At 43.1% G+C, this 25,060-nt stretch overlaps 1 protein-coding gene across 1 annotated transcript in view; it reads right to left on the reverse strand.

Moving 5' to 3' along the window:
* Positions 1-19,096, reverse strand: part of HECW2 (HECT, C2 and WW domain containing E3 ubiquitin protein ligase 2) — a gene marked incomplete at its 5' end in the record, with an annotated part of 178,152 nt that extends 159,056 nt beyond the window's left edge. Inside the window, one exon of the mRNA XM_080933317.1 lies at positions 18,805-19,096. Coding sequence (XP_080789443.1) covers positions 18,805-19,096 — 292 coding nt within the window. The remainder of the gene's footprint in view (positions 1-18,804) is intronic.
* Between the last annotated feature and the right edge of the window lie 5,964 nt (positions 19,097-25,060).

Consider the following 25,060-nt stretch of genomic DNA (forward strand, 5'->3'; position numbering starts at 1 on the left):
GATGGATGGATGGATGGGTGGGTGGGTGGGTGGGTGAGTGGGTGGATGGGTGGATGGATGGGTGGATGGATGGATGGATGGATGGATGGGTGGGTGGGTGGGTGGGTGGGTGGGTGGGTGGATGGGTGGATGGATGGGTGGATGGATGGATGGGTGGATGGATGGATGGATGGATGGATGGATGGATGGATGGGTGGGTGGGTGGATGGATGGATGGATGGATGGATGGATGGATGGATGGATGGATAAATGGGTGGGTGGGGTGGGTAGTTGGATGGGTGGATGGATGGATGGATGGATGGATGGATGATTGGGAAATGTTTAGACCCCTCCATTGGATTTTGTGTCATGATGCAATACAGAAGCAGAGTCTTTGTGAACACCAGATGTGCTATACAATACAATGGTTTTGAAATGCTTTAGAGTAGAAAGAAATATCCTCCCTGAGAATCCCACATTTATAACCATATCTTAATGAAAAAAAAAAGTTTCAGACACGGGTGAAGAAATCAGAATCCAGAGCATGCAGGGTCAGGCAATCAGAACCAACCAGTGAACGAGCTCTTAATTTGATCACACTATTCTACCTCACATCACTTGGAACACTTGTTCTCAACCCGTGGGTCACAACCCCTTTGGGGGTTGTCACGCATCAGACATCCCATATATCCAATATTTACATTACAATCTATAACCATAGCAAATTTACAGTTACAAAATAACCACAACATAATTTTATTGTTGGTGGTCCTCCGCAGCATGAGGAACTGTATTAAAGGGTTGAAGCATTAGGAAGGTTAAAAACCACTAGCTTAGAACCTACCAATCTCAAGGCAACAGCCACAAACATATGCCAACAATGGCCAAAACACTAGGCAGGAGAAGACAATCACAAAGTGTTAGAACCTATTGCTAACCACTTCCAAGGTCTTTGGAGCTGGTTATTAGATGCTGGAAGCTTGCAGTTACCCAGAATGGAACTATCTGTGACTTGAAAATAAATCTGCAAAACCATGAGGTTTGTTTTGTTTTAAAGAATTAATCAGTTCCTCAACAATCTGCCATTAAACATGCTTGGCTAGGAAGCTCTGCAGAAAACAGTCTGGGCTGTACCTCAAGAGAACAAAGGGACAGTTTATAACCTTGAGGTATAGCCCTCATGGTTTTACTAATTTGACACAAAAATGGAACCAAGATTCTAAGCCTCTCTCTTAGGAGGTAAAGTGTAATAATTTGAACAATCCCAAGGATGTCATTTAGGATTTAAATTTTTTTTCTGTCTCTCTAAGTCTGACTCAGACTTCTTTTACTCTACTTCCAAGACCACATTTTGGTGTCAGCCTGATGCACTTGGCTCTCCAGTCCTCCTCAAACTGGATGGTCCTGAAGCTCCGAGATCTCTTAGCTTTTGAGACACATCAAAGAAAGTTTCAAAAGCCACCAGCTGACCCAAGGATTTCCTTTAGTCGCTGCAGAGACCCTGTCTGTTGTGATAGACCACAAAGGAACATGTGGTGTAGTACAAGTTATATTTATATATCTATATCTATATATTTATGCACCTATGTATCTATATATCTATATATCTATATATCTATACCTGTACATTTACCTATACCTATATCTATGTCTATATCCTGAGGCCCAGCTGCCATCCATTAAGCAGCACTTCAGGCACAAAGCCAAGAATGTAAGACAGACTGTGACAGACCCTCATGCCTTAGCCCCAGAGTCACCATCCTAGGTCAATATTACACAAATTTCCTTGTAGGCAAAGGCTTGATATGGCTCCCGAACATGGCATAATAATCACAAAATATCTGCTTAAGTCAATTCTCTGGTTTGGTAGAGTTTGGAGTTCACTGGCTCGAGACTTCTGTGTGGATAGTAATTAACTTTTAATCAAATGTTTCTCCCAGAAGAGCAAAGGACCCCTCAAAATAGCCTTTCCCTATTGAGTAATTCCTGATGAGGATTCAGCCTATAAAGCAGGAAGGCAGTGGCCCCACACAGGTTTGATGATTGATGAAAGGAAATCCTGGCCTTTTCTCTAACAAGGTCTTTTTTGCCTTGATCTCGGTTGGGCTCAGACTTATCCTGGGCATAAGAGCTTTCCCACCCCTCAGGTTTATAAATATTACTGTTCCTCACCTTGCTCTTCAGAGAAAAGAATGCAACTATCATATCTGGAGAGGAAGGAGTTGGAAAAGGGCAACAGTATATCTGGGCATGATAAACTAAAAATGATGAGAAATCCCACATCACACACAGCAGGACTGTTTATTAGTGTCAGTCAAAGGGAGCAGAACTTGACAAACAGACCAAGAACCTTAAATTTAACATAGACTTTCAAAGTGACACATACTTAATTTCACGCACAGAAATCAAATTTTTAGAGATCACAGCAAAAAGGGCCTATGCTGTGCAGGCAGGAGGGTAGAGAGTCCAGATCCTTGGCACACACATGAAAAAGCCAGGCATGGCACGTGTACCTCTTACCCCAGCACTGGGACATGGAGACAGGTGGGTCCTGGGGGCTTGCTGGCCAGCCTGCCTAATCTAGCTCTAGGGTGAGGAAGAAACCCTGTCTCTAGAAATAAGTTAGAAACTGAGGTTTTAAAAAGCATTTCTTTTTACTTTATGTGTATGTGCATGTGCCTGAGTTGATATGTACCGCATGTGCACAGGTGCCCAGGAAGCCCAGAAGAAGACACTGGGTCCTCTGGAACTGGAGCTTACAAGTGGTTGTGGGCCGATGGACTGAATGCAGGTCAAATTTAAGAGCAGCAAATGCTCTTGAACTCTGAGTCAACTCCCCAGTTCCAGGGTCCCGGTTCTTAAGAAAAACGTGTTAGCTTGTGAGATCTATGAAGATAAAATACCACAAACTGGGTTTTAAAACACAAACAAATAAAAAGCTCCACAGTACTATATTTTAATATTTTTAAAAGATTTCTCTAAATACAAAAGAAACCATAAATAGCATCACAGATAAACTGAAAGCAAAAAACTCTTAACCCCTCCCTCCACGTTCTTTTCCACAAACTTGTCCTGCTCTGGATTCTCTAAGGCTGCTCAGCTCACCTCCTCACACCTCCCTTTTCACAGCCTGACTGGTCCTGATGGGAATGCCAACATAATTCTTAGGGAACAGTGACCTCATTTCAACCTCCCTGAGCTTCATGCCCAGGACTGTGGTGGGCTCCTGCCCTTGGCGCTTGCTGGCCATGCTCCAAGCTCTGCGGCTTCCCTGAATGCTTAGATGTCTCCCCTAATGAAACGTCATCCAAAAGCTCCTAGGTGACCATCCCCCGACTTTCTGTTCTCCGCTGCTTTTGAATTGGAATGCTTTGCTTCCCCCATAAATAGTTCAAAGCGTGATACCACATGGGCACTTCTTCAAAGGTGGTTCTCCCCAGGGGACTTGAGCACAGAGGTTGGTCAGCTCCACTTAGAAGCAACAGGCCCGGGAAAACAGCATGCTTTCCTCGGCAGCATCTTTCTGTATCCCAGTTGACTCAGCCAAGGCTGGCTCCGCTTTGGCTCTGACTTTAAGGCTGAACCCGCACCCAAGCTCCATCCCTGTGACATCACGGAAGTTCTACTGAGGACCATTCTTCTTCTGCTTCGTTTTCAGCCAAGGGTAAGCGGCTGGCCAGTGTCAAAACCGAAAGCAACGGCAGGCTAACCGGTGTGCCGCCAGCCTCTACTTATAAACTGGGAAAGATATGATGAAGGAAAAAAAAGCGTTGGGACATTTAGCCTTCAAAATGAGGGAAACTAGTTTAACTACAATAACTTGGGGAAAGTTAGTTAAAATCTTCATGCATGTATCCATGAAATGGAGTAAAATAAGGACCTGCTGCGTTCTTCAACATCCACCCCACCCATTCTCAGCAATTTGGTCCTTGTCTCATCAACCCAACCGAGCCTGAAGGCTCAGAGGATAATTTGCATAATGCCATTCTCTTGGCTGCAGCCACTGATTCAGGGAAGGGCTAGGTGTGTTGGTTTGCTGACAACCATACCTGGAAAAACACTCCATACGGTTGCTTTAATAGTTCAGTGAGGTAAGGTACTTAAATCATTTAATATCCCAATTAAGAACAATATTTTAATTCAATATTTTCCAGTGACAGGAGACATTTGATTGAACCAGAGGGTGTTAAGCTGAGAAGATAACTTAGGTAGCCCACAATAAAACAACTCAACAATGGGAATTAAAGAGACAGTGTAGAGAAAAACATCCAGCTGAACATTTACGTCCTTTCAGCAACAGACGAGCTCAACAGGATAGAAGTGGGGTATGAGTCAAGATTCAGGCGAGGTTTTGAAGCTCCAGTGACTAGAATACGCTTTTTTTTAAAACTACTAAAACAGAGAAATCAAAAAGTGCTTTGTGAGGTCAATCAATTTAATCGGAACAAATGAGTATGAGGTGTGAGTAGTCCTATTGGCCCACAAAAGCTCCTGGGAGTGAGAGCTGGGCTCTGTCTGTCTGGTGGAGGGGCCAAGGGAAGTGTTTGCTCCTTTGGGCTTTCTGTGGTCTAACTGCTCCCAGGGCAGTGGACTCCAGAGAGCACAGAGCTGGGAGGTCCTGAGGGATTTAGGAAGCTGGCTCCCCCGAATGTGAAGAGAGGGCTCCAGTCAGTCAACAGTGTTGAGAGATAAAAGTTCCGGCTTCAACAGGCTCACTACTAAGTCAGAAGGAGCACACCACAGGAAGAAAGTCTGCAGAGGCCGGAATAGCTGAGGGAGAAAAAATCAGGACGGCTCAGGAGAGAGGAAAGGACTGGCCAGGAAACGGGGTGGAGGACAGAGTCACAAACAGGGAAGAGCTGCACAAAGCCAGGGCAGGAAACAGCCCCAGGGGCCACAGGGAGGGGCCTTTCAGACTTGGACAAGTGTGAGTGCTTTGGTGAACAGTATGAGTGGGGTTCTCACACACATATATAAGGATGTGTGCAGACGTGTATATGAATAGTCCATATAGAAAACTATCATTCATTTCATATCTTCTTTTGTTAACTGAGCTGGTAAAGAAAGTTTGTTGAAAATAGTTCAGCTGGTGGTTACTTTCAAGGAATGGTTACTTCAGAAAACAGTAAATTAGGTCAGTTACAGGTTACAGAGAGAAAAACAGGTTTACATTCTTGTGCAAAGAAACTTCTGTTTTGTGCAAGTCTTCTGTGCCTAGAGCTCATATAAGCAGACACTCAGCCTGCCAGTCACAGTCTAAGGAAGGGTGGAGGCAGGTGTAGCTGAGTGCTGCCCTGTGGGTGTGAGGACCTGGGCTGAATCCCAGGATCCCTGTGAAAAAGCTGGGCTCAGCTTGTACACCAGTAACCCTAGTGCTCCAAGGAGTGAGGATCCCTGGCGCCTGTGGGTTGGCTAATAAGGCTGACTTGGCAAGCTCTCTGTACAGTGAAAGACACTGTCCCAAGAAAAAAGGTGGAGATACTAAGAAACCAAACATTCACATCCACCACTGACTCCACACACACACACACACACACACACACACACACACACAGAGAGAGAGAGAGAGAGAGAGAGAAAGAGAGAGAGAGAGAGAGAGAGACAGAGAGACAGAGAGAGAGAGAGAGAGAGAGAGAGAGAGAGAGAGAGAGAGAATATAAAATACAATACAGAGACTGGTACTGTTAAAATGTAAAGATACATTACTCCTGCATATTTAATAATAAAATCAACTAAAAAATAACATAAAAACCAAATGCTTTCACTGATATATCTCTCAGCTAGACCAGAAATACACACAAGTGCATTTTAAACTGTGCTATAAAAATTAGTAAAATAACAACAGCAATAAAAATGAAATTAATGAGTCTCAGTTTAAGGAACCAAACCATCTACTCCCTGAAATCTTCGAAGGTGAACGGACACAGGCTCGTGGGGTACAAACAGGGGTGCTTCTTCAGGGAGCCCCAGCTGCTCTGCATGCTTCCCCAAGCGGCATTCAGGACTCAGGGGTTCTGAAAGCATCCTAAGGGTCCTGGGAAAGCCTCCATTTTTGTTTTGCTGCCCCCAGCTGCTGAGCACACCTCAGCTTCTTCTCCAGAAGAAAGCCTAGCCTTGAAGCTCCCCACATTCCAAAGAGGTTTTCCAGGGAAAGTTTTGGCTGCACTAAAAGTCACCTGCAGAAAGCAGCTCCAGGGGTCTCTGAGGAGCCCTGCTCTGAAGAACATTCTGGAAGTACATACTAGGCTTTTTTTTTTTTTTCTCCTCCTTAGTTTACTAAAAGACCTGGACATCCTTTAACTTGTGGAGGTCTGTTTCATTTGTAAAGTCAAGCTAGTAAGCCAGGGTGGGGTAGTAGAGTAAGCAACCCAAATTTCTTTTTACATCTAGAAACTCACAGACTCTCCATTTTAAAATAAACTTCAAGCCAAGATGGTGGTATGCAATGGAATTTCAGCACTCAGGGCCAGGGCAGGAGGATTACCCCCAGTCCTATCCCACCCTCAGCAAATCAAGCTCCAGGCCAAACAGCCAGAGGAAGGGGAAAAGGGTTAAGAGAGATAGGAAAAGGGGGCAGAAGAGAGACTCAAAATAAAATCATATTGAATAAAATAAACTTCAACACGGTGATATATAATATTTAATGACTCCAAATGGCCAGAAAAACAAAAAACAAAATGTATATGTACTTCCTTATCAGCCTCCAACTTCCTTAAATAATACAGTTTCCTTTCATTTGAGTAAAACTCCCTAGGCAGGAAGAATCTCAAATAAACACCAGAGCTAAACAACTGAGGAGTTAGCGGTTCAGACATCCTAGAACAATCTCAGTACAAGTTTTGACAAGACCTTTGTTGGTTTGTCAGTACTTCATCCAAGAAAGGAGTCACATAACGCTCAGAGAGCTCCACATAGACCGGCAAGTGCTCATCGGTGAACTTGCCCAAATCAGCAGTTACTATGGTTCACGTGTGTGTGTCACAGTTCACACCTCATTCTTCACCCTTCAACACCAGTGGTGAGCACAGCTCCATGTATCACAGCCATTGTCTGCAAATGGGTGTCATAAGGTTTGACATCAACAAACGGAGGGTGCAAAGTTAAGGGGAAAAATCCTGAGAGCCCAACAGAAATATCACACACACACACACACACACACACACACCAAAGGAAATAGGTTTAAAGGCATTTTAACATCTTTTTAAAACTAACATTAACAGTGTATAGTAGTTTTTACAAAATCAACAGGACTTAAAATTTGATTTCAATTAAATATATCTTATATGTTTTTTAAAATTTATTTTACAATAGAATTTCTGCTGTAGGAAATTAACCCAAGGGTATTCTACTAGGTCAAATATTGTTTCTTTGTTTGTGTGAGGCTTTTTGTTTCATTTGTAGGTTTTATGGTTTTGGCTTTTTGGGGGGGGGTTGTTATATTTTTAAATCTTCAAAGTATTTGCTTATTAAACAGACTGTTGCTGGGAGCCACTTTTTTGTTCCAGTTTGCTAAACAGATGGTCTAACTGAGATAATCCTAACCAGGAAGACATCAGCACCACCACCACCACCACCACCACCAGTGATATAGAAGATATTTTCTGGACAGAATTAAATGTTGTTGACAATGAAGAAGGAGCAAATGAAAAGGAAAGTAACTGGAGAGAAAAGATCTCAGGTTCTGAAAAACTAAGAGACATTTGGAGATACTGACTCATTACTGCTTTGTTAATTCAATTACACATGCCAAAACTTTAAAGGATAGCCACCAACAGGATTGAACTAGGATGACAGGGTACCAATGAGATGCTGTGAGGTCTAATTCTGCTAAGGGATAACTTTGTCTACACAGTGATGCTGCCATTGGTACTGCTCTGGAAACATCTACACAGGAGATCTCTGAGCACCTGCAAGAGGGTGATACTTTCCAACTCCAAGCATCTATTCTCACAGTGAATAGTTTGTAACATCTGAGTTGCTTTTATTACTGTACAAAAGAAAGCTTTTAACTGGGCTGATGGTTTCACAGCACTAAAAGTCCATAATAGAGTATCAAAGGCACAGCAGCAGGACAGCTGAGAGCTCACATTTGGTCCATGAGCAGAGTGCACACTGGGAAAGGCAAGAGTCTTTTGAGACCTCAAAGCTCACTCCAAGTGACATGCCTTCTCCAACCAACAAGGCCACATCTCCCAATCCATCCTAAACTGTTCTATCAACTAGGGACTAAATATCCTAACATCTGAATCTATGGGGTTCATTCTTATACAAATCAGCACAGTATCTTAGGCTTTGGAACATGCTAAACAACAAGATAACACTCTTAGCACGAGACACCTAGCCTACTATAGCAGCATCACACTAACAATGCTGAACAAGGGACCTGGACAGAAATGAAAGGCATCATCTTGGTGTCTCCACTTGATCCCCTGACTGCTCCCCAGAAAAGCTGTGTGTTTGAGGTACCACAATGACAAGACTGTAAGCTTTATCATCCAACCCGGTGAAAATGGAAAAATGCAGTGAACCCAAGTCCCTGAGAGACAGTATGAATGGGGCCTCTGCCACACCGAGGCTCTGAGTGTGGCACAGCACTGAGGCAGACTTCTGAGGATTCAGCCACTGAGGATTCAGGCTTAGTTAACTACTAAAGCATAATCTCACTCATTTGAAATAATTCAAGCAGGTTACCAAAAGTGCTTTAGATAAATCACTTTTTAAATTTTATATTGAATGCTCTTTCCCCCTAATACCATTTTAAGAATTCTAGGACGTGAACCTTAACAACTGTTCTTCAGCATTAATCCTAGAAAAATATCAAAAGTGCATACAAACAGGCACTCAACTATATTTAATTGCTATTCTGGAATCCAGATAGCTAATACATTAATTCCTTGTTCGATTTTATTGAACTTCAGATGAATTCAGCTTTCATATCATTGTGGCAAGAGTACTTAGGGCCTATATAATAGTGAATTTTAAATATTCTATTATTGTTCTTTTTTCCCCTTCAAGACAGGGTCTTTCTATGTAGACCTGACTGGCCTGGAACCCGTGTACACAAGAGTGGCTTTGAACTCTCGGAGGTCTGTCTGCCTCTGCGTTCCCAGTGCTGGACTAACGGCGTGTGCTGCCGTTGCTGTTGAACATCTGCATTTGAATGCTGACCTTATTTCCAGAGCTAGGTTTCAAAGGAACAGATTTTGTCGTCTGTAAATAAATGTGGCCCACCATGCTACTTTCATTCTACAACCTACGCCGTAGCTTCAGGCCACCCAGTAAAAATATTTCATGTCATCATTAGCATTCAGAGTGGTCACAATTATAACAGTTTAGAATCGTTAAAACCGGGGTCCTGACTGACCAGCACCTCATCTCCTTCGCTTGATACGGGTACTTTTCTTAGTCACTTTTAATAAAGGAGGAGTCTGGGTTTTAAGAGGTTAAGTAGTTGGTTCTAGGTCATTCAGCTACAGGTCTGTCAGCTTGCCACAGCTTCGCAGCAACTGGTAATTCCAGACTGCACTGAAGTGTGCTGTCTGTCAGGTTTCTCACATTTGACAAGCCGTTCTTTTCTTAAAAACGTTTTTGTTTTGTTTTGGTTTGGTTTTTAAGATTTATTTATGCATGTGAGCACACCGTCTCTGCCCTCAGACACACCAGAAGAGGGCATCAGATCCCATCACAGAAGGTTGTGAGCCACCATGCAGTTGCTGGGAATTGAACTCAGAACATCTGGAAGAACAGTCAATGCTCTTAACCTCTGAGCCATCTCTCCACCCCTCATAGACCATTTCTTAACAGTTAGTGCATGGTACAGAGAACAATACCTAACACAGGAAAGCTCTCCTGACGCCGTTGCTTACTTAGAACGAGGCCATGGTGGGAAGCAGTAACTTGTACTTTCCTGATGACTGGCATTAAGTGGTTTTTCATAGTCGTGCAGTCACTTCTATGCTTCTTTTGATAAACATCCATTCAGATCTTTAGTTGGTCATGTGACTTGAAAATGTTGCTGGAATAGGTGGTGAGCCAACTTTCCAAAACAATCAAGAAGATAATGAGGGAATGACTCATGAACGATGCTGGACCTCATTTCCACGTACAGAAAGAAAAGGAAACTTATGCACAAACACTTGAGTTGACTAGATGACTATCAACAATCTGTAGGACAACAGCGTGCCAGTCTCTAGTTATAGCTTATAAGACATTACCATAAACTTCAGGATCTTGATGCTCTAACAAATGGCCTCAGTGTTGGCTCACTATTGTAATCTTAACTCATCTACTACCCAAGTGGGAAGAAATATCAACAGTGTCATAGTACATCAACTCTAGTGGGAATTCTGGTTTCTTTAAAACAAACAAACAGTTATATTGATTACGATTTTGTTCTAATCCAAGGTGTGGGGTGTGAGGCTGCTTCAGCTTGTCGACAGCTTGTGTCCTGCTCTGGGGGGTGGGGGGTGTGGTTTGGTTTTGGTTGGTTTTGGTTTTGGGTTATTTTTTGTTTGTTTGGTTGGTTGGTTGGTTGTGGTTTTTTTTTTTTTGTTTGTTTGTTTGTTCACCAGCTGCAGATAGTTTATGTTTGGGTTTTGGTGGACTCTTGGGACCGTATAAATGTGAGAGCCCCAAGAGGGGCTACTGCTCCCCCAACAGCCGAGGTTTGCCAAGTGGTTGTAAGCAAAGAAACTAGAAGAAGAAATTGCATATCTTGACCATAAAAGTCAACATTCCCCCCCCCAAGGAACTGGTGCCCCAACCATCAGGAAGTAGTCTAAAATGGTCATTACCCCCCTTTTCCTTCTAACCTTCTTTCTCTGCTAACTAGTGTTGTGGGTTGGAAGGAATTAGGGTGGAATAAGGGTGGTAGATATAAGAACCCAATAAAATAACCAAAAACTATGCCTACAATCAACTGTAGTAATGATTGGAGAAAAACAGTCCAAATACAGTTGTCTATGAAGATATAATCAATGCATATACACCACCTCAGAGCCTAGTAAAACAGTGGTCAATTACTTATTCCTGGTCCATGTGGACAGACAAAATTGAGCCATAACGGAAAGTACAGCAATAAGCTCCTAATTTGGTTCAGGTGATGTTTCAGTGGAGGTTGATGGACTCACAGGGTGGAGAAAGTGCTGCTCTAATCAAGGTTAGTGACCCTGTAGACCAGAGCACTGGCCAACACCACTTACTACACAGTACATATTCATAACGCACATTTTCCTACTTCGTAAGGTACCTAAAGTTGCCCACAAATGAGAAATGACACATCAGGTCTCTTGAATAATCAGGGGAAACGCCCCCCCCCAAGATTAAAGTTTCTGACTGTGTGTTATATAACAAGAAACCTCCCTCACTTACCATGTGGAATGTATCTCCAGGAACTGTAAATCTGAGTAGCTTCTTTCTCTTTTAAATGGCTTCTTGTTGGGCATTTTGTCATGGCAGGAGGTGACAGTTGAGTACCCTGTCTTTGTATTTGTGCCTTTTATTTTATGAGATCAGAAGAAAGCATTGAGTAATACAATCAAATTTGCAAGGGATTGATTCAAATTTTGTATAGTAACAATAAATCATAAAGTCAATTGTTTCTGAGAACCATCTGCAAGGAAGTTATGTCTAGAAATCTCAGGGTGTGTATGAGATATTCTAGAAAGGAAGTATAGTCAGCCTGTACTTTGAGTACTGTGCTCACACTCAAAGTTTCTAAAACAGTGCTTTGATATTTTCATCTTTTTCTTAATTTGCTAACTAACACACCTCTAAGATGCTCATTGTTCTGATCTAGGTGTATGGTTTTCCTTTGGAATGATACTACCAAAGGTCATCTGGAGTAAGCTGTACACTGGCAATCATTATTAAAAACCAAACCAAACCTCACACTTTGGAAGAAAACATAAGCCAAGAGAAACACAATTGAAATGCAGTCGGTGCCAATAAACCACACGTCACCAGTCAGATGTTCCATTAAATCCCTTCTCCGTTAGGACTTATTTCTATAGAGACCGTCTCTCTGTTCCATAAATAAAACTACAAGTTGCTAGGAGACAGTCTAGCTTCTCAGGACACAACTGAAGGGGTGTGGTGGTTTCTTAGCCAGAAGCAGAAAAGGCTGAAGCTATTTCCGACATGGGTACTATTGTTATGAAACCCAGGTTCTCAGAACATCTATTTGACAGTCACTGAAAGACTCTGTTATCAATCCCTATGCAGTGGCACATCTGTAACCTCAGCCTCTAAGGTGGCTCAGGATGGAAGATGGCAAGAGCCTAGGAGTTCAAGGATGGCCTGAGCACCCAGCAAGACACTGCATCAAACAAAACAAAAACAAAACCAACAATCACAATAAAAATTGATTATGTGTTTTCCTCTTCATCTATAACAGCATTTAACTTAATTGAATCTGTACTGCACCTTTTCCCACTCTAACCTCGTGTTTCTTCTGCTTTTTCTCTTAACTTGCTCTAAAACTGTATTATTTCTCAACCCTTATATATCAGGGCCAATAAATTCTTACGTATTTTCAAGGTTTATTTATCCACAATGCCTTCCCATCACACCATCATCCAGTGCATCCTCTGAAATGTTCTGAATGCCTTACAGTTGTTTCTTTTAATTGACAGGGGTTGGGGAGTGGTTATGTGCATGTGTGTGCTCTTGTATATGTAGGTGAACTCATTAACAAGCATGTAGAAGCATGCATGCATGTAGAAGCCACAGGTCAATACTACATGTCTTCCCTATATTTCCAGACAGACGTTTTTATTGAACCTGGACCTCATTTATTTGGCTAGAGTGGCTGGACAGAAAACCCCCAAGAACAACCTGTCTCTATCCACACTGCTGGAAATAAAGATACACACAACCTTGCTGGGACTTAACAAGTGCTGGGCACCTGAACTTAGTTCCTTGCTCGGAAGCTCCAGTATATTTAATATCAAATGGCCCTAAGCACTCTATGCAGTAGTTAACTACTGAAACAAAACTCTTCCTCATCCTTTCTTTGAATGCAATTGCTTAGCCCCGCTGTGCCCTCTCTCATCCATCTACTGGAGCTTTTAGCTGAGGGTGGGAGGGATACTACAATTACACATAAACCTTATATTGATGATGTAGACAAAGAGGGGGTGTATTTCTTCCACATACACATGAACTTTGGAGTGTCCATACAAGCTCTATCATTCTGATAGATCATCCTTAGCTTTTATCTTCTAGATTGATATATAGATTAATATCTCAAGGTTCATCATAGACAGAGACATTCAAGTGATCACATCCTTCCTTTCCTCAATGCCTCAAGAAAATAAAAAGGGGGAGGTTAAGAAGCTCTGACTTGGAGGCTGGAGAGATGGCTCAGTGGTTAAGAGCACTGACTGCTCTTCCAGAGGTCCTGAGTTCAATTCCCAGCACCCATATGGTGGCTCACAACCATTAGCAACTCCGGTTTGCAGTGGATCCAATGCCTTATTCCAGCCTCAGTGGGTACTGTGTGTACGTGGTGCACAAGAACTCATGCAAACACTCATATGGACATGAAAACAAACAAACAAACAAGAAACTCTGTCTTTATATGGAGCCACCAAAAACCCCAAACAGCCAACACAATCCTGAGCAAAGACATTACCAGAGGGATTACCATTCCAGATCATTAAGCTATGTTATAGACTTATGGTAATTCAACACAATTTCGTACTAGAGCAAAATTGGCACATAAACCAACAAAACAAAAAACCAAAGACCCAAACATGAGTACACACATAACTTCAGCCACTTACCATTTGACAAAGGTGCCAATAATACTCCAAGAACATATGAATTACATCATGCAAACCTTGGCTGTAATCAACAACTGTCTAATTGGGTGTGAGACCTATATAACAAGAGGGAAGCCATACCTACACTGAAAATCTAGCCAACCACCTAGACCCATTGAAGTCATGAATGATAGAGGGCAACCAACCACCAAACTACTGAACCAGCCTGTAATATCCAACTACATTCTAAATATTTCTCCTTATACCCACCGATAAGTAAAGTTCTCATCCCTCATCAAGGAGACTTCTCTGTTCAACAGATAGAGACTATTATAAAAAACCACAACCAAGCAAATGTGCAAATTTATAGAGCCCAGTCCCAACTGATTCATCTACCAACCAACTCTCTCCTGTGTAGGGCTCAGGGAACATTACAGCAGAGAGGACAGAAAGATGGTAAGAACCAGGGGATGAGGGAGTTTGCTGTGAGACTCTGTCTTCTAGTAACAGCAGAAACTACACACATAAAGTCTCACCAACACAGAGCTGAGAAAGGACTTCAGCAGGTGGAGGAAGGCCCACAAATGTTCTACACAACAGAAAGAATTACAAGCAACCAAGGAATAGTGAGGAAGAGAAATAGCCTCTCCGAGTAAGAGTGTGCTGATTGGTTATCCAATATCAAATGAACAGCCCTGAAAACACACATATGTTATATATTCGGTTTAATGCTGTATTAGGTTATTTGGGTTCCCAAAATTGCAAGAGAATCCATATGTAGGACACTAAGGGTCCCTCCCCCCTGTTGGTTGTGATTGGTAAATAAAGTTGCTGGCAGCAGTGGCTGGGCAGAGAGACAGAGACAGGACTTGAGAAGAAAGGAAGAACCACCATGTTGGAAAAGCAGAATGACTAGGCCTGAGAAATACAGAACAGAGAGACAGCCGACATGTAAGAGTCAGGGATCGTGGCCCAGGGGGGCTGCAGGCCTGGGTCCTGGGCGGCCAGGATGGAAGACATGTTTTAGTAAGTAATAATTCAGGAATATCAGAGGAGAGAGTGTGTTAGGTGTGGGGGTGGTTTGGAATTGCACAGTCATTGAGCTGATTAAGGTATATTAAATATAAGGCTGTGTGTGAATGTGTGTGTGTGTGTGTGTGTATGTGTGTCTTTCATTTTGGAATCCAGAACACTGGGGGTGGGTTCCACTGTCGCCTGGTGATTTGAGTAGTGTTAATTGCATACAGCCACACATATAAGTAACATTATACAGACTGAGCAGGTAATATCGAAAAAAAACAAAATATATGCACATGTATGCTCACAACAACAACTGATGACAAAGAAGCCATGGAGTAAGAAAAGGGAAGGGAGAAATAGTTTAATTGCATCATTACCTCATAAGTAAAAGAATCAATTTTTGAAAGAAGGAAAAATGAAACTCTGTTATTATTAAGCTGCGTTTATTCATTAAAATGCAATACTATTCAAAAGTCTTCTCATATCCCAGTGGCTAGAAGAGATGTATGCATCCTCTCCTGACCAATGAAAATTGGGTTACCATAAATGGTCACACTCTTCCTGAGCCTGGGAAGGATGCTCTAACATCCAGTACTTGCTGCCCTCCTTTCAGACCGGATCAGGAGCCCCTATCCTGAAAGCAGGGAGAAAACAGTAGAAAATCGCTGATGAAGTGCACTGCCCTCCCAGGAAGCCAATGCCTGCCTCTTCCCCGGAAGTAAGAGGAAAAGGACCTTTCTACCCTTGAAGAGTAATAGCCACCTCTGCTAAAAGCCAGGTCTCTGCTCGATCAAAGACTCAGGCAAAACATATTGCTCCTCCATCTCTTCAAATACAGCAGTGGTCATGTGAGTCCAGAAATTAATTACATTTAACACTACTGATGTGGAACCCATGTTTCTTAAGAGCATTTCTTGTGGACGATCTCCTAAGATTAGCAACATGCACAAGAATAGCAAATATCTCACTCTACTTACTAGGCTCCATTTAAGTCCTAGTTTGTGTTAGCACAGCCCCTCGAAGGTTTGAGACATCGGTTTCTTGCTACTCTTTCCTGCCAGAGATCTATGAGAATTCTAGAAGTGAAAAAGTCAACTCCCTGAAAATTTCAAGTGGGACTGACGCAGAGTAAAGAGGGGGAAAGGCGAATAAACTTGAGAATGTACAGTGTGGTGTGGTGGTCCGCTCCCACTACCTTAGCACTTGGGAGGTGAATGGAAAAGAATCGGGAGTCCAAGGTCATCCTCGGCTACACAGCAATGCCAGGCAATCCTGGAACACAAGAGACCCTGTTGCTAATGCCCTCGTGTGAATGAGTGCACGTCTCTCTGCGTGAAGGAGGAAAAGGTAGGAAGGCAGGTAAGAGTAAACTAGGAAATGTGAAAATCATGGAGAAAACAGATTGATGAAAAATGAATCGAAACCAAAAATCCCTTGTAGAACAATGTGAAATAATATAATATAGGTCTCAGTAAAAAATAAGAACAGTTGTTAAAAATGCATAGTAAGAAGAAAGATGGAGTCAGGCAGTGGTGGGGCACTCAGGAGGCAGTGGAAACAGATCTCTGTGAGTTTGAGACTATCCTGGTCTACAGAGTTAGTTCCAAGACAGTCAGTGTTAGGGGAAGGATGAAGAGAGTGGGGGGCACATGGCCCATGGAGGTGCGGCGAGGCCTGAGGGCAAGGGAGATGCCTCTGAGGGGTCCATGTTGGGAATCCCTTCCCTGAGGGACCAGCCACACAACAGTATAGTACGGAATAGAGTTTATTCAGGTCATGGGAGAGTTAAGAGGGTGGTAGAGGCAGAGAGAGAGAAGTAGAGGAGTAGAGGCCGGCCATGAGCACGTGGGAGAGAGGGGGGAGGGAAATGGGAGAGCAAGGCTGCAAGAGGACAAGGGCAGGAGAGGCCAAGAGAGAGAGGAGGGGTCAAGCAGCTCCTTTATAGTGTCAGGTCACTGGGGCGGAGCATACCTGGCCACTGCTGGGTAATTGAGGGGTGGGGTATACCTGGCTGTTGCTAGGTAACTGAGAGGTGGGGTTTACAGAATCCCAACAGTCAGGAATGTACAGAGAAACCGTTTCAAAAGGAGGAGGAGGGGGAGGGAAAGGAGGAGGGGAAGGGAGGGGGGGAGGGAGAGGAGGAAGAGAAGGAGGGGAGGAGGAGGAAGAGAAAGAGGGGAGGAGGAGGAGACAAATTCATCAAAAACTTTATTAACATAAATTTCACATATTCCATCCAACATAACTAAAATGAGAATTACATACAAATGTGTCATAGTCACACTGATGGAGACCACTGTAAAGAACAGTGGTGACTTGTGTGAGAAGGAATAGGAGCTCCTTGGAGAAGAGCTAACACTCACAGGAGACTCACTTCCCACTCCTGCTTCCTCAGTTTAGGTCATTAACTCTGACGCCACTCCCTCCTCAACAGGTAAAGCGCAGAACACAGGCCTATGGCCACTCTGCTTTATGCTGATTGGACAGGAAAACGGAACTTTGAGGGATGAGCAATAAGGAAGAAAGAGCAAATAGTAAACAATCCGAATTAATGCCCATCTGATTCTAACACTCTCTCAGACTGTCAGTCACAGATGTAAAATCAGTCTTATATAAGAAAGTAAAAGCTAATTATTTTCCCAAGAAACAACATCATATAAAACATCTTGAACCACCGTATTTTATTAGCAATGTCATAGGAAGATTTAAGGGGTTTTTTTGTTTGTTTGTTTGTTTATAAAATCTAAAATGTAAAATAACAACAACAAAAGAAAGTTAAAAAAAAGTGAAAACAGAAATTTTATGTAGTCCAAAGGGAGACCGACATCCCACAAAACTATAAGCTCTTTTACATCCATAGTAATATAAACAAGGACTTAAATAACCCAAAGAAAATAAACAACTTTAAAGGCTTCTTCCAATCACTCTTTTTGTTATTATAAGAGAAGGGAAAAGAATTACTAATTCATTGAATTTTTTTCTAGTTTTGGATTGTTTTTAACTATCCAGCATGATCAATCATTGAGAATTACAAAGTTAATATAAACCCATAACTTTTTCAAAAGAAAATTCTTAGTCCCCAAAGAACCCCAGTTTCAGTGGGTTTAACGTCCTAACAGAAGTTCAGCAAGGATGTAGGCTTGCCTTAAACCAGGGTTTTCAAAGTTGGACCAGGGGACTCCTGGGGCAGACAGAGCTCTCCTGTACATGCAATGCTGTGGCTCTCCTCATCCCACTACAGAGATGAAATAAAAAAATACAGCAGTCAAAAATCTCTCCACACCGCCAAGTGTCCTCTAGGGGGAAAAATGAGCCCTGTCTCTCGTGGTAAGGACATCAACACAATCCTTGTCTACCCATTTCACAACCACCAAAACAAGACGCTTGACTTGTCACTTACATTGAAATCCATATCAGATATTAATTTTAAAGCAATTTCCTTCATTCAGAGACAAAATTTTCCAGCTTTTAAAGTAATGCTGGGCTTTATTATTATGGTAGATTTGAAATGTATTTAAAATTAGTTTGTAGGTATGGTGTTTGCATTCAAATAATACTAACTTTCGTTTCCTGGGATGTTTCATTTGCCATCCATTCACATATGAATAACATCTGAAATTAGTTAAACAAAACCGGGACTGTTTTATCAAAATAAGTACTATTTCCCATTCATAGAAAGATACCCCAGGCTGCAGATTGTTTTAAGTGAAATTAACCTTTAGAGAACACTGTTTTCATATCAGTTTAACAGTGTTCACGGGTGTTAATAACCCCCCTCTTTCCAAGTCATGGCTATGTCTCAAGAGCAGCGAGAAACTGAAGAGAAAAATCCAGTGGTGTACACAGGGGCTGACATTTAATTTGGCAGAAATAGAACCACCAAATGCCTATAAGGAACAGTTGCCTCTCCTCCCAAGGAACAAAGAACATGCCCAGAATCGGCTTTGTCTATTTGTGTATGGAAAACTTTTCTTCCTTTTTATAGCAGGAGAAAACACAGAACCTTTCCATTTCAGAGTGAAAAGCCTCCACCCCAACTCACCTATGTGATAGAGTCCGATCCAATCACTGGGGTCAACCTCTTCCTTAATGTCCCAGAAGATTATGAGGTTCTGGGTTTGCCCCAGTGTGTACTCGTACATGCTGGTAGTCAGGCTGGAGCGGCTCTCGGAGGTTACCAGGTCCGTGTCACTGTTGGCCCTCTGCAGAGCCATGTTTTCAGGCATTGAGTTCTGGGCTGCGAGGCTCTGGAGGTTCTCGGGGCTCAGTGTGTACCGCATCTGCGGATTCCGGCGCCGCACGAAAAGCAGATGCTCCCGGGCCGAGCTAGCCATCCTGGCCGCCTCTCTGAGGCGGATCTCCTACCAAACTGCAAGATACAGACAGGCACAGAGTGTTAGTGCTAAAAGGTGAGGGTTGGTATTAAACAGATGTGAAGCCTGAAGGTGAGTTATTAAAGCTGCAGCGTATATAATCTGCCGTGGAAATAAAAGACACCATCCTACAGTCACCTGATAATCTCAGAAATAACTTCTAGGACAGAGATCACAAGATGGCCAAGCTGTCGTAGACCTCTGATCCTCCCATCCCCCACGGTCTCCCTAAGCATAGCTTCTCCAAGAAAGTAGAGAGGAGGGACTTTTCTAGCATCCCTCTTGTGTCTATGAGTCCCCAAGTATCCCACCATCCTCTTCCCCCTTTCTGTCCCCTTTCTGTCCCACGCCTGTTATTTATCTCCTTCTGCGACTAGATTTTCAACCAGCAAGACACATGTTAACTAGGGTTTACAAATGCTACAACTGTACTGCTCCCTGCCCCAGTCCCCCGGCCCAGAGGAACACAGCTCACTAGCAACATTTTTCAGGAGCTTGCTCAAATGTCATCTCTGCACTTAAAAGGCAGAGAAGGGGGCCATTATATGCAGGATGGCAACATCCTGGAAGTGAGTCTTTATTCTCTGGATGGTCTGGTCTGCCACAGGATCATTCCCTTGCTGTCATCCATCCCCCTAATACGAACGGAGGTGTCATAAAAGCGGTGATTTTCATGCTTTGTCACTATTTGATCCCCGGATCTACAGTGGCCTTGGGCCCACAGCAGGTGGGCGAGGGGAGCATCTTTACCCCAGAGACCCTGCGGCATGATGCACATTGTCCTGCTCTCTTCTGAGCCCGCTTCCTGTCACCCTGAAGCTCCCAGTGGCACAAACTATTCCTACCACCTAGATCATGATGGGCGCTGGCCTTTTGGCTCCATTTGTTCTGCAGAGAGGACCAGACTTCCCCTGTTGGGCCCTGCGTCCAGCCTCACGTGCTCATGTGGGTCTCCGGCTGTCACACTGCTAGCTGCTTATGAGACTCGAAGGCATCTGTCCTTTTGCCCAGTGCCTGTGAGGTTTTGTCTCCTGGGAATTAACTCCCCCTTGCCTATGGGTTCACATTACCTCATCCAGAGTGAGTAATAGAATAAATCTGCTTCCCCCCCCCACTACTTTCCAAACAAAAGCAGGCTTTACAAGTTTTAACCCTTATTCTGTGCAATCGGACTGTTGCAGTCTTTGAAATATTTTAATTTGAAGCTAAACTATTGGCTCCTGAAAAGTTAGCATGACATTCTACTTAGAAGCAAACTGGCTACTCTCCAGTGCCCCAAGAGAGTAGGGGAGAAAGGGTTCCCCAGCGTTTACTGTCTCCCCATCCATTTCATCGTTTGGGTGAAAGGTCTGTTCAGGTGGCTTCTGTTGTGATAATACCATACCATGACTAAAAGGGAAGGAGAGGGTTGATTTCAGCTCACAGCTTTCAGTCCACCATCAGGGGAAGTCAGGGCAGAAACTCAAGCAGGAATGTGGAAGCAGAAACGGAATGAATCAGGGACCAGGGACAAACACTGGCTACTAGCTTGCTCCCTGGCTTATGTTGACCGGTACTTCATATGTGACATAAAGCCTAGGGGTGAAGCTGCCCATAGTGGACTTGGCCCTTCTATATCAATTAGCAACCAAGAAAATGCCCCACGGATATGTCCAAAGGCCAGTTTGATGGAAGCAGTTCTTCAATTTAGGTTCCCGTCTTGGCTAGATCTTTGTTAACTTGACACAAGCTAGGGTCATCTGAAAGGAGTGAACGTGAGTTGAGAAAATGCCTCCATAAGATCCAGATATAGGGTATTTTCTTAGTTAGCAATCGATGCGCTGTTTCTAGACTGGTGGTTCTAGGATAAGAAAGCAGGCTGAGCAAGCCAGGGGGAGCCAGCCCTCCATGGTCTCTGCATCAGCTCCTGCATCCAGGCTCCTGCCCTGTTCATGTTCCTCTTCTGCCTCCCTCCAATGATGGACTACAATGTAGAAGAAGTGTAAGAAGTGTAACCCTTTCCTGCCTAACTTGCTTTAGGTCATAGTGGTGTTTCCTTGCAGCAACAGAACCCCTCACTAAGACTGTTCCCTCTTCCCAGATATGTCAAGTTGACAACCACGACAGTCATCTTGGTGCTCTTCTTTCCATGAATGCAGCTATTGTACTTGCAAATAAACTCAAGAAGTTTCTGCCGTGAAGTTGATCTCCTGGTTTTAGTACTATTCCTTAAAACAAAAATAACTTGGCAGTGAGATGGCTCACAGATAAATAAATAAATGTAAAGTAGCCTGGATTGCTATGCAAGAAGTTCTATGTGGAAAAGGACAGAAATAAAACTGAAACACAAGCCAGTTTCTCTAGGTCAATGGCATTAAGTCCCTGCCTTCGTTCATGGTGTTAACACTTCCCGTTTCCTTGCATGGTCTAGAACTCCGGCACTGTTACACATTCCATAACTATTGGACAGTTATCTGACCCGTGAAGCCTAATCCACAAGTCAACCTCTCACCGGCTTTCATGACAGTGGACTTCAGCAAGCCATAATTTCTGTATAAACTCAGTAAGTCAGGTGCAACATCAACTCCAGCAAGAACTATAGATAATTAACTCCTAACCCACTGCAGGCAAAGAGCAAATGCATGCTGTATATAACAAAACTATTTTCCCTAAGAAATCGGCCAGAACCTTTGTCACTTAAAAACACAACAGACCAACTACTGACAGTTATTCTGCTCTAGGGGGGAACAAAAAGACACAGCTATGCAACTGAACTGTTTGAGCATGACCTATATTTAAACAGAAGGCAGGTAGGCTATCACTGGCATTAGGGATGAGATACAAAGCCCCATCCCTGGATCTCGGTCATGTTTCTACTACCCACTTACTCTGTAATCTTTGAGAGTTTGTTCTAACGTCTTCCATTTTCCTACTGTCACTAATCCCTGTCTCGAGACTTTGGAGAGAACGAAATTCACTTGGAACAAAAGACAAGTGCCCCACCCATGGGACCACACTGTACCAAAAAAAAAAAAAAAAAAAAAAAAAGACATAAAAATTAAAAAAAAAAAACAAAAACAAAAAACAAAACCTGAACACATTACTTATGATGTATCTCAATAGAAAAGTTAAAAGAGCTGGAGATGTGTGAATTTACACCCTTAATGGAGTCCCGAAGCTATGTATGAAGCATGTGTTACTATGTGCCTAACATCAGGCCAGAGGGGATGCTAAACAATGAAAAGCTAAGAGATCCCCCCACCTCCAAATCATCTCCTTTTCTATAGCATATGGTATGGCTCTCACCTTCTAGGAGTTTTTTGAGAAGGCCAAAGCTCATATATGAAAGAGTTCAGTACCCTACCAACGTTACTTCATACGCATAAACAATCTGTCCCAACAAATGTGCAAAGAAAGACAACAAATGCTACGGAGTATTAGCATTGCAGTAACATCATATTTGTAAAGTACTGTGTGTCTTCCAAAGCACCTTGATAGCCGGAATCCAAAGGGAGACCCCAGAATACTGGGAATTAGCTTGAGAGCATCACCAGCTCTGTTTAGAGACAAGAAAACTGAAGAGCCAGGAGGAAAAATGTTCGCTGAAAGAGACAAAAATCTTTAAGGTGGACCTTAGAAGAAAAGTATGGAGAACATTCTGCTTGTAGGCTTGTAGATGGGGAAAAGGGCGTGGGGAGGGACAGAAGAGTGCATGGGGAGGGAGGGAAAACCAGGCTCTGAAGAACATGGAAGCTGGTAAGAGAACTGTAACAGATTTGAGTAGACATCTCCAGTGAGAGGGGCAGGCAAACACATACAGCTCCGGTGAGAGGGGCAGACTAGCTGGCACTGGAGAGCTGACACTTGGCACAGAGCACACTGATGTTCCTGAAGACTGATTCCCAGGGCCCAGTCATACACAAAAGAGGAGAGGCTCCGTGGAGATTAACAAATGTCACGGCTAAGGTTAAAAACAATAATCCAGAAAAGCTAGGAACTTGGTGGCCCTGGGAAAACACTTTTGATAGGCTAGTCAAAGTACTTCCTAACAGCCAGACTAAATAAAAATCAGGTTAGAACACAAAGGAAAAGTGCAGATTAGTATAAACCAGCACAATCTAACGGAAATACAATGACAATCCACATGTGTAATTTTACATTTTCTTGGGCTATATTAAAAAGATAAAACAGGGAGAAATGTTAACAATCTATTTTAAATCGATATATACAACCTATTATTTCAGCATTAATCTAAACCATCACTAGCGAGACATTCTGTTCTTCTCTCTTTCTGGAGACTTTTATCTTAATTGAAAACAGAGGTGGAACTAACCACATTCCGAGCACTCAGTTGCTACTTGTGAGCAGGAAGAGAGAGGAAGGGAATGGGAGAGAATAGAAGGAAAAGAGAAAAGAGAAGGGGGGAGAGAAAGGAGGAGGAGGGAAGAGAGGGAAAGGGGAGAGAGGGCAGGAGATTTCTCTATGGTACAGTCATCCGGAGGATGGAAAAACTCAATCAAAATCAATACACAGTGCATGAATGAGAAATCAGTTCTATTTGGTAATGTGATCCTACTTATTGATACCAAGATTAAATTTTAATATAAGTAGTCACAATAAAAAAAAAATCACCCCAACTTTTCCCAAAAGGGCCATTTACAGGACAAAATTATTCTCAATTAGTTTTTATTTTAAAAACCCTCTTATCCATGTATTCATTGTTCAGACTCATCATACAGTAGGGAGTAGAAGAGGAAAGCAAACATATCTCAGAAAGAGACTTTTAAGGTTCCCTCTCAGTCAACTGCTTTTTCTAAGCACCGACAAAGTCCATCCTGGATGCCACTCTGCAGAAAGTCAGATATCCCGAGTGTACACGGCTCTAAAGGGAAAATGAGCCTGCAATCCAAGCACTTCGGAGGCTGAGACCGGAGGGATGATGTGAGTTCCAGGCCAGCCTGTGCCAGCCCAGTCAGGATACACCACAAGAGCCCGTTCCGGCCAACTAAAACTAAACCGCCAGAACATTCAGGAACACTCAAGTCAGAAAGCGGCCATGAGGAACTCCACAGCTCACGGGCAAAGGCACTGAGTACAGGGAACCTGGGGCAGCGGGAATAATGTACCACCTGAAGGACGATGATAACCTGAAGACCATAGAACTGAACATCAGCTAAGAAATGAGGATGCCTGGTATAGTGGCTGAAGGACAGATTTCTTTATGATCCTGAAGAAAGTGCGTAATTGTGAGAGAGATTAATCTCTAACCCTCTAAAAGTTGAACACCTCAGTTACTCTTTGTTCACTCTTCTAGCTCACACTTATAGCCATAAAACTTAGATTTTGTGGTGAGATAAAGCAAGCAGACACTCACTGTTTGAACTTCTATTTGTGAGGATCAAACACTTTTTTCCCCTAGTCATTACGAATCTGGCTTGGCGTAGACTCGCCTTAAGATCTAGCTTGGTACCCTGTCTGTCTACCTGGCCCTCCCATTTTCGCCATCATGTGATCTCCAGGAGGCCTTCATTAATCCCAAATCTGATTCCCAGATAAAGACATCAAAGCAGTGGGTGATTCAGCCGAGAAGCTCTTCCAGACATTGAGTTCACCTATTTCCGGAGGTTGTGGCTCCCGGGGCTTCTGCAGCCCTAGGACTTGATGAGGTCACCAGAGCTATGTCGTGCATGTCTGAGCCTGTTTTCTCCTGCCGTAACAAAATACCCGTGATCTGGTAGCTAACTGATAATGGTTTATTAGGTCAGTGTTTCTGGACATGGGAAGTCGAGGAGAGTGGCACAGACCTCTAGCAAGGCCGCTTCCCTGTATCATAACATGAAAGCGTCAGAAAGCATCACAAAGTGAGATAAACAAGCTTGAGTCTCTGTCTTGTAATATCAACTCTTCGACCCAGCCTCATAGCTGCACCCAGTGCTAGTTAGTTAC

The sequence above is a fragment of the Micromys minutus genome (genome assembly GCF_963924665.1).
Source record: "Micromys minutus genome assembly, chromosome: 19".
NCBI lineage: Eukaryota > Metazoa > Chordata > Mammalia > Rodentia > Muridae > Micromys > Micromys minutus.